The sequence below is a fragment of the Dromiciops gliroides genome, chromosome 2 (genome assembly GCF_019393635.1).
Source record: "Dromiciops gliroides isolate mDroGli1 chromosome 2, mDroGli1.pri, whole genome shotgun sequence".
Lineage (NCBI taxonomy): Eukaryota > Metazoa > Chordata > Mammalia > Microbiotheria > Microbiotheriidae > Dromiciops > Dromiciops gliroides.
Genome location: NC_057862.1, coordinates 631,004,469 through 631,015,244, shown reverse-complemented (window position 1 = coordinate 631,015,244; position 10,776 = coordinate 631,004,469). Strand labels below are relative to the sequence as shown.

Sequence of the window (10,776 nt, the reverse complement as noted above, 5' to 3'; positions counted from 1 at the left end):
CCAGAACTAGGTGTCCTGTCAATATATTAAACATATCCAAAACGGAATTCATCTTTTTTTCCCACCAAAAACCCTTCCCTCTTTTTATCTTCCTTAATGTTTTCAAGGATACCACCATTCTTCCAATCATAACCTGACTTTCTTGACTCCTAACATATATCAAATATAAATTTTTCAATTGTTAATTTGGTTAGTGTGTACAATTTTATCTACTGAGGATCTTAATTATTCCTGCTCAATTTATTAATTGCTCATAGCAGTCACTATTAACCAAAAATATGGCAAGGGCCAAAACCTCAGAGGTTCTGGAAGCACAAGTAAAATGGGCAAACAAGGAATCTAGCTAAACCCCAGTCAAAGCATCTCCATTTAAAAAAAAAAAAAAAAAAACATGTTTCCCCGGGTTAGGCTGCGGCGCGGGCTGGCGGGAGGGCAGACGGGCGGGCGCTGCAGGCCCCGTTGTGCTGCGGCCGCCGCGGCCTGTGCGTCCCCCGGCCCCGCCATGGAGCCCGGGCCCCCAGCCATCCGCGAGGGCTGGTTCCGGGAGACGTGCAGCCTGTGGCCGGGCCAGGCCATGTCCCTGCAGGTGGACGAGCTGCTCCACCACCAGCGCTCCCGCTACCAGGAGATCTTGGTATTCTGCAGTAAGACCTACGGCAATGTCCTGGTGCTGGATGGAATCATCCAGTGCACAGAGAGGGATGAATTCTCATACCAGGAGATGATTGCCAACCTGCCCCTCTGCAGCCATCCCAGCCCACGAAAGGTGCTCATCATTGGTGGTGGGGAGGGGGGTGTCCTTCGGGAGGTAGTGAAGCATCCATCTGTGGAGTCTGTGGTCCAGTGTGAGATCGATGAGGACGTGATCCAGGTCTCTAAGAAGTATTTGCCAGTCATGGCCGTGCGTTACTCCAGTCCCAAGCTGACCTTGCACGTTCGTGATGGGTTTGAATTCATGCAACAGAACCAGGACGCCTTCGATGTCATCATCACCGACTCCTCGGACCCCATGGGTCCTGCCGAGAGTTTGTTCAAAGAGTCTTACTACCAGCTGATGAAGACAGCGCTGAGAGATGATGGGATCCTCTGCTGTCAGGGTGAGTGCCAATGGTTGCATTTGGACCTCATCAAGGAGATGCGTCACTTCTGCAAGTCCCTGTTCCCCGCGGTGGAATACGCCTATTGCACCATCCCCACCTACCCCAGCGGCCAGATTGGCTTCATGCTCTGCAGCAAGAACCCGAGCACTAACTTCCGGGAGCCGGTGCAGCAGCTGACCCAGGAACAAGTAGAGAAAATGAACCTCAAATACTACAACTCGGACATACACCCCGCGGCCTTCGTGCTGCCCGAGTTTGCCCGCAAGGCCCTGAGCGATGTGTGAGGAGATCAGCAGGCCCACCTCGGCTTCTCCCAGGGACTTCAAAGCCACAAGCGCCCATTCCAGGGTGCTCCTCTTCCTGCTCTGAGGGCATCGCCTGGCACTCGGCACCCCCTCCCGACTGAGGACCTGCCCCTCGCCAGCCATCCCGCCCGTTGACCAAGTGTTACCAGACCCAGGACGTGATCGAGGGGCTCCCCGTGCCATGCTCTGCTGGGCGGGTGGGGGGAGAGTACAAGATGTCTGTGTCTGTGTCTGTCTCTGTCCAGTCTGGTCAATTAGCGTCTATTAATATTGATCAGCTGTGTACAGAACGATCCTTCTCACCTCTAACAAGCCCCCTCACCAAACAGTGTATTTATTAAAAAAAAAAAAAAAAACATGTTTGCCTACAAAGGTAATTAGCCCCAGGACTACAAAACCCTCTGTCCCTAAGGAAGGCCAAATGTACTTTGCTAATTGTGATGTTTAAAATCTAATGTGTGTGTGTGTGTGTGTGGGGGGATTAGCTAAGATTTACTGATAAATTTGGCAACAGTTTAGGCTTTTTAGTATTTATTAAAGTGTATTAGAAGTTAGTGAAGAGAGAGAGGGTGAGAACAGATCTCTTAAAGAATGTAAAAACCTAGCTCAGATCTATGCTGGATAGACAGAGACAAAACCTGCCTTCACCTAACAGCCCACACTTCCAAAAAGAACACGTGAAGTTTAGAAAGTTAGGAGATCTGTCTATCTTGTCTGCTTCTTCTGCTGTCATGAACTTGTCTCAGGAACCCATGAGCAATCCTCAGTCTCTTCCAGTGGAAGCTTTCTGCAGGACCAGAAGAGGAGTGGTCTTCACACACAGCTCTAAGCTAATTGGCTGGTCCATTGATTGAAATGACTTATATGTGGTCTATGAATAGACGTAACTTCCTGATGCCAGGCAGCTTCCATATGCTAGTTACATGCTTTCTTTTCAGGGGGGTGTCGCCCTGGTTCTCACATTGTCTTTCTCAGCAGGGGGTGGCACCCTGATCCTCCCATAATCATTTCAGCAAGTTCAGGTGAGAACATTTATAGAATGCCTCCTGGCTTCAAAGTTTCATAATAGGAACCCATGAAGTGAACACTTTCTTTGCTGGAATGGCTAACAAGCCCTCTATTTCCTTGTCCCTAGTCATTCTTATCTATTTTTTTTTCTTTAAACCATATCTAGAGACTTCATCCAACATGTTGAATGCCTCCTTCAGGTTCTATTAATGTTTCATAGGAAAATAGACTTAGAAACTCTACGGAACCTAGAGGCCATTTGTTTCAACCTCCTGGTTTTACACATGAAGAAACTAAGGCCCAAAGAAGTTAAATGTATTGCCCAAGGTCACAACTTTGGAAAGTAACTGATATTTCCCTCTCTTGCTGTGTGACCACCACATTTCCCTAATTTATTTTATAAGTTTTTGTTAATTCCTTTTGTTTCCATATGATATTCATTCCCTGATTCCTTTTTCTAGAGAGATGGTAATACATATTTTTAACTTTTCATTACACTTTCCTATTTTAGTCATATAAAAATTATTTTATTAACTGGTGTGCCTAATCTGTGAAATACTGGCTGGCTATCTGACTATGTTTAGCTGGTAAAGCTAAATAATCAAAGCAGGGTTTATTTACATGAATAAACTTAAAGATAAGTATAACAGAAGTAGGATAACAAAAGTAAAATAAGACCTGTCTGCTTTTTAAACTTTCTCTCCTGCAGTTGCTGTCTCTAGCCTGAGGGTATGCTGGCTGCTGCCCCTGCTGCCTGCAGCCATGCCTCACTCAGACTGGTTCACCTTCAGTCTTCTCCAATTTTCTCAGTCCTCTCCCTTTCAATCTTTAACTTTTCTCTCTATGTAGCAATGTCCTCTTCTTTCCATAGCATTGCAACCCCCAGCATCTCTAGCATCTCTAACTACTTCTTCTCCACTTTCACTGTCTGCCCTTCCCATAGCATCCTCAGTACTTCCTCTCCTTTCTCAGCATCTCTTATCTCACTACATCTTCTCTACTTGCTCTCCTTTCACTCTCAGCTCCCCTTTCACTCACTCTGCTCCTGAATATAAACCCTTCTTTCTCACCAGACCCTCAGGCCACGCCTGGCCCATGCAAATGCTAAGTTAATTTGCTGGCCACTCTAAGGACAGGTGTCCAAGCCTGGCAGGGGCATTAAGTCTTCCTGCTGTGTGTGCCTGGAGCTAGGGCTGGGCAGAGGAAGCTGGTGTTTGTGTGAGGCTTACTTACATATCTCCACTGAGCAGAGCTTGGTCTCCATGCTGGGCAGTTTCAGGAGAGTGGTTTCACTGGGGGAGAGGCAGCCCAAGGCTAATTTTAACACTTACAGTCTAAAATGATTTCTGAGTTTGTCAGTCAATAAATATTTATTATTACTGTCTAGACACTGTACTGAGCATAGGAAATACAAAGAGAGGGTTTTTTTTTTTAAAGTGTTTCCTGCTCTCAGGATGCTGACAGTCTAATGGTGGAGATAACAAGCAAATAACTATGTCAAGCCAAGCCATATGCAAGATCACTTGGACATAACAGAAAGAAGGCATTAGTATTAAGAGGGATAAAATAAGTCTTTCTGATTAGCTTAAGGTATTCGATATTTGAGACCTAAAATGAAGGCTATACTTGCTGAAACCTAGTTTCATGCCCCTGTGCCTTCCAAACAAAACAAAACCAAAAACAAACAACAATAACAAAACAAACAAACAAATAAATGTCTGTTACCATTCTTTAGCCTCTAATTTCTACCAGAGGTTGGGTTGGGAGGATGAGTATTCCCTTATATAATGAATTGATTTAGTTAGAAGTTTTTGTTTTAATTTTGTTAAGTTTGTCAAAGCAGGCATTTTTGCATTTAGTTCCATCAATTCTGAGGCAGGGTTCTTGTTTTTACATAAGAAAAATTAAAAAAAAAAGAAAGAAAGAAAAAGAAAAACAGAAAATGGAGAAGATACTACTGTTTCAGGACTAGAGTGTATGTTCTTGCCTAAATATATTTCAAACTATCTTCAAATATTGATGATATTAAGTCACTATTTTATTCTCTGAGAACAAGTCTAGGAGGATGTTTATCTCACGTAGATTTTTGTCCCAAAGTACAATTTCTTTCCTTGACAAAAGTGTCCTTTCATTTCCTTGATAGTAGAACAAATGGTGCTCTCAATTTCATGTAATTTGGTAAGTATCTGTCATTTTCTACAATGAATGCCAGATGGACTCTGGTAACATTTCCAAAAGTTTGCTGCTGAAACAAGGGGGTTGGGAGCAGAGGGGACAAGAATGTTGCCTTGTCTCCAGTGTGGTCTGTGATAGAGATCCCTGAGGACAGCTGTTTAGTAGAGGATTATTTTGCTATTTCAATAAAATGGAGAACATATTGAAGCCAGCCTATTGATACAAGTAAAACAAAACAAGGATAATATTTTCAGTTTGTCTTTCCTAATCTAAAATGACCATTGTCTAATACATCTGTCCCCCTGAAGGCAGATTGCTATAACAGGTAATTGTACTCTTTCCCTCACTTCCACCACTCTGTCCCCATATGTCTTTGTAATTCTCATTTAGACTGTAACTAGGCAATAGAAAAATTCAATAGATTCATCAAAAAAAAACTAAAATTGAGACAGACCATAAAAATTGCTCAGCTTAGAAAAGGGGTCCTAGGCATCATATAATGGAAATGAATACTAGATTTGGACTCAGATGGCATGGGTTCAAATCCTAGGTTGACTATATAATAGCATCAGGGCCAATGGGGCCCAGTAAATAGAGTTTTGACTTGGTGTCAGGAAGACTTGGGTCTGGATTCAGCCTTATATATTTCTTAGCATGTGACTCTGCACAGAACACTTAACCTTTGTCAGCCTCAGTTTACTCATCTTGAAAATGGGGATGAAAACAGGACCTACCTTGTAAGTAGCAAATGAGACAAAATAGTGAAAGTGCTTTGTAAATATTAAAGAGCTATATAAATATTGATTTATTGTTAATGTTTTATTTAACTATGTGTGAATTTCTTTATGCATAAGCAAGTGATCACAAAAGTCTAAAATTATAATAATTGAAATCCTATAACACTGTTACAATGACTGCTTGTGTGGCCTTGGTCAAGGTCATTTCTCCTCTGGGTTTTTGTTTCCTCATATTGAAAATTGAAAGCAGCTAACATTAGATAGTTTCAAAAACCACCTTTAGCTCTGATATTCAATGATTCCGAGTATTAAAAAGAACATGGTATTGAGAATTATAAAGAGTTCTATAACTAGCTGTATTTTCACCTGAGAAAAAAACAGCTGGGGATGGTGTAGCGGTACAACAAAAGAATGTCCTCACGTGGGAACTAGTTGGGCTCTAGAGTCTGGAAATTGGAAGAAATAGGTGTACAGAAGTGGGTCAAAGAGACCATATCAGTGAAACTCAGAAATGGGAGCCAGGATCTAGGCAACAGAATTGGATATGCTACAGGAGAGTAGAGAACTCCATGGGAAGTGAGAAATTGAAATACGGGCTGCTATAGGGTAAAAAGCATATTATCTCCACTTGGACATTAGTACTCTCAGACAATTCTTTTGGGGCCCCACCCAACTTACAATTGGCCAAAAGACCTGTCTTAAATTAGGCTCCACCTTTACCTTATTGTTTGATTAAGTGCTATTTTCCTTCCATAGACCTCAGTTTTCTATTCTCAAAACTGAAATGATTTCAACAAGCTATCTTTTAGGACTGTTCCAGTTTTTAAATTTTATGTTCCATGATTCTGACTTTTGAGTTCTAAGCCCTGATTGACCTCTGACTTCTTCTCCTTCTCCTCTTTGTAAAGAATTAATTGTGGGGGTAGCTAGGTAGCACAGTGGATAAAGCACCAGCCCTGGATTCAGAAGTACCTGAGTTCAAATCTGTCCTCAGACACTTTACGCTTACTAGCTGTGTGACCCTGGGCAAGTTAGTTAACCCCCATGGCCCCACAAAAAAAAAAAAAAAAAAGAATTAATTGTTATTTGAGGTTTTATGACCCCATCTTTGACTGGAATTTAAAAAAAAAAACACCTTGCAGGTGCACTGGCCTGGGGTTCAGGCAGCGCCTCTGCAAGCATGGTGCTCCACCCTCTAGTTGTAGCCATTGCCATGGTGCTGGCACCTCAGGTCATCACCACTCACTGACACCTACCTGGGCCTGGCAAAATTATAATGACTGGAATCCCAGTGAGGGCAGTCATGTGACTGTCAGTCAGTGCTGCCAGCCAATTAGCTTGGGGCTGTGTGTGGTCAGCCTGGGGTCTGCTGGGAAGAAGAAGGGAGGAGTTCCGCCATTCTAGCTTGAAGCTAGAAGGCGACAGGACACAGCTCTGTGTTATCAGCTGATTACTGGGTGATGGTATTAATCAGGTTGTATCATTTCCCTTCCTTCATTTTATTTCCTTTCCCTTAATTCTACCGATCTTGCTTGTGTTTTTAAGTTCATTCTTTTTAATAAATCCTGTTTCGTTTTTGAGGGAGGCTGTCAGTCTCCTTCCTGGCCCCAATATTGTAGCAAGCCACATAGCTAGCACTCCCCAATTAAAAATTGGTCCCTACATTTCCTCCTCCTTCATTTATTATTTATTTATTTTAAGGGTAGACAGGTATCCGGACATGATTTTCTTGCTGTAATGAACCCGCAGTGAGGAAACTACCTCTACCAATGCCAATTGCCAACTATTATAAAACTGATAAAGTCTTGAAGAGTTTCACAAGACACTGAGAAGTTAATTGGTTTCCTCAGAGTACCTGGCTAGTTTATAGCTGAGGAAGGACCTGAACCCAATACCTTTAGACTCTGAAGACAGCAGTTCATGCACTGTACTAGTCTGCTTGTCTTCTATGAAATCTACATATTATGAAAAAATAATTATTAATAATGGATTTATTTGGGTTGAGCCAGGGACTTAGTTCTAGTCAGGTTTCTTTTTTTCTCCCCTCACTTGAGGGAGGATTCAATTTTTAGGAGGGAGTTCTAATTCTGTTGAGGGCAAGTTGAAGGAATGGAGATTAGACTCTTTGTGTTTAGCTCAGTGAACTGAGGGAATTAAAACCATACCTATTTGAATGGACCCTTGCTCCTCTCAGTTTCAATAGACTTTGAGGTCATTACTGGAGAGCTTGTTTTAATATGGAAATGAATGATGCTAGCCAATTAGCTTTGATCAATGTGTAAGAGCCACCTCTATCTGCAGAAGAAAAAGATTCAGACCATGAGGACACCATTTTTGGTTTGCACTCTAGGCTTAGAAGGCTGTTTGGTTGGTGAATGCTATCCTCTTAGGCCAGAGTCAGTAAAGTAGGGCTTCTGAACTCTGTTTGGGGCCATGTGCTTTCTTAGAGACCATATGTTGCTAGGAGGTATGTGTGTGTAGGGGGGGTTTCTGCTAGTGTTAGCTGCCACATGGTCAATATTCTTTACTAATATTTAATAAATTTTAATAATAAATACTGCCCAAATAGGGGTGCAATTGGGGGCAGCTAGGTGGCTCAGTGGATAAAGCACCAGCACTGGATTCAGGAGGACCTGAGTTCAAATTTGGCCTCAGACACTTGACACTTACTAGCTGTGTGACCCTGGGAAAGTCACTTAACCCTCACTGCCCTGCAAAATAAATAAACAAACAAACAAACAAACAAACAAATAAATAAATATAGGTACAAAAGACATTAGTTTACAAGTAGCAATATTTTTAAAAACCCAGTCTGGCCCCCAATAATTTAGCTAAAAACAATTAGTCACCCCAACAATTTAATAATACAAGTTGGCAAAACACTTCAGGAATTTCGAATCCTGAAATTTTCTAACCTTGATCTTCAATCAATCTGGGAAAGTCTGTGAATATTTATCCCTCTTTTTGGTAATTTTGTTATTTACCTGTCTTTTAAGCTTTCATATGTCTTTTACCTCCTGTTTCTGTCTAGCTATATGGTAAATTTCACTCTCAAACTTTCTGATCTGCTCTAAGGGCAAACAAGGACTTATGCGGAAAAGGTTTTTGAGAAGATTTGAGGCTTTCCCCTTAACAAACCAAGCCCAAATCATTTTACAGAATGCATCTATAAGATCCTGTTAGGTGTTTTTTGCTGTTGTTTGTTTGTTGTTGTGTGTGTGTGCGTGTGTGCGCGTGTGTGCGTATGTGCGTGCGTGTGTGTGTGTGTGTGTGTGTGTGTGTGTGTGTGTGTGTGTGTGTAGAAATGGTGATTTTAAATTACATACAATGGGGGTCAGACATAGTCAAAAGTATGTACCCTAAGGGTCTCCCTTAAAAAAATATATATATCTTTGATTGGGTTAAGGAATTTTACCAGTTAAATCAGGAATGAAAAAGAAGCAACTAATTAAACTCTGTTACACCTTGTACAAAACTTACTTTAACTTATCATGGGAACCTTGTGGCTTAGATATGGTTCATTTAATTCTGAAACACTGAGGGATTTAAAATTTGCTATTGTGAATAAATCTCCCAACCACTTCATTTACTGGGATCTGTGGAGCAGAATGAGTGAGGAGACCATATTGGGTGTGGGGGAGGAGTAATGTACTCAGCTTCTACCTCCCCCTTGCCTACTCCTGCCTTGCCAAATAGACTCTCACTTTCACAATTTACCTCAACTCCTCCTAAGAACTCTCCTACTCTGGCATCTCAGACTCACCTTCTTCCCTCACCTTTTTAAAATCCTTACCTCATGTATTTCCCACCATCTCTTTCATTTTGTTAGCCTTTTTGTAGCTTCCCACCTAATTACCCAAATCCCTCCTGGGTCCCCACCCACCCAGCTAGGATACCATGCTGGAATGTTGGTACTGAGCTGGCAGATTCTATTTCTCTTCCAGAGGCTGAGGCACAGCCCCTTCCTCCCACAGCAACAACTCTTGTTCCAGTGACTCCACCTCTTGCTCCTCCTGTGACCCCAACTCCTGCTCCACCCACCACTGCAGAGATGATGTCTCCTATCACTCCCCTACCCACTGACTCTTCATCCTGCAGCTATTTAGGTGGAGCCACTAGATCCCAGCACTGTAGTTGTGCCACTTGCACACACTCCCATGGCTTCAACAGCCAAGGGGCCATCATCTAATTCTGACCTTTCCTCATCAGAGTCTTCTAAAGTGAAAGTCTAGCATTAGAGAGAACAGAGACTCCCAACACCATCCTTTGTCTACAAGAGATATTTTATGATAGATTATGTGAGTTAGATGCCTTAAATCCTTGAGATGCATATTTCATCTGTAGTTATTTTGTTAATCAGTCTTTACAAGAAATAAAGAGATATTTTGAAAAGCAGTGTCCAGGATGTAATGCCTTGAATACAGAGAGAACAAAAGAAATCGCATCATATGCATATGAAAGGAATGAGAGGGAAGAGAGAGAGAAAAAATACAGAATGAATAGGAAGAACAAGAGAGACTTATTTAAGTAGCAGAGAAAGAAAGGATAGAAGAGATTATAGAGGAGAAATTGAAACTGAATCAAGAGATGCAAGATAAGAAACTTGAACTAAATGCTACCAACCCTGAGGGAAAAAATTGGGGAGGGTAGAAGGGAGTGGGGGGAAGGAGGCATAAAATGTTGGACTCAAAACTATAAATAGAAATGTTTATTATTTTTTTTTAAATAAGAGGTGTGTGATCCTGGAAAAGTCACTCTCTATGAACCACAGGTAAATCTGCAACAAATCTACTAAATTATAAAAGAATTGCATCTCACTTTGATGAAATTATAAATGTTTAGCATATTCATAGGATGGATAGTATACATTTCCTTGATTCATCTTTGGACCTCAATGGATTCCATTACTTTGTTTTTGTTTTCATTTCTCACTTTTTCAATGCTTTGCTTCTACTATCTCTTTCTCTTTCTCCTCTGTATGGAAAGAGCAGGTTAATCATTTAAAAACAAAAACAAAAACAAAAACCTTTCTTACCTGGAGTAAGAAAGACAAGTATTTTAAGTTGGATGAGTTATTTCCTGTCCCTAGGTCTTAACTGGATCCCTAGGTCTTATAATAATGGGCTAAAATGAGAATGATAGGTGATCTCTAAAGTCTCATCCAATTTTAAAGTCTATCTTATAAATATATGCATTTTTTTCTTTTTTATATGTTGTGTTGTTTTCCATTCAAAAAGTGCTTAAAATTGTCCCATGGGAATTTATCTCTTTAAATACATACATACATACATACATAGATACATACACATACACACACACACACATTCTCAACAGTAGCCCCTTTGACTGACAGCCAATGCTTTTTGGCTAAGGCAGAAGAAACAAACACAATATACAGTATTGACCTGCTGCTTCAAGGAGAGAGGCCTAGGTGACTTGTATCACATAGAA

At 41.3% G+C, this 10,776-nt stretch overlaps 1 protein-coding gene across 1 annotated transcript; it reads left to right on the top strand.

Moving 5' to 3' along the window:
• Nucleotides 1–403: 403 nt before the first annotated feature.
• Nucleotides 404–1,620, top strand: LOC122742513 (spermidine synthase-like). The gene has a single exon (XM_043986806.1). The coding sequence runs from the start codon at nucleotides 503–505 to the stop codon at nucleotides 1,382–1,384; it is 882 nt and encodes a 293-aa protein (XP_043842741.1). The 5' UTR covers nucleotides 404–502; the 3' UTR covers nucleotides 1,385–1,620.
• Nucleotides 1,621–10,776: the final 9,156 nt, after the last annotated feature.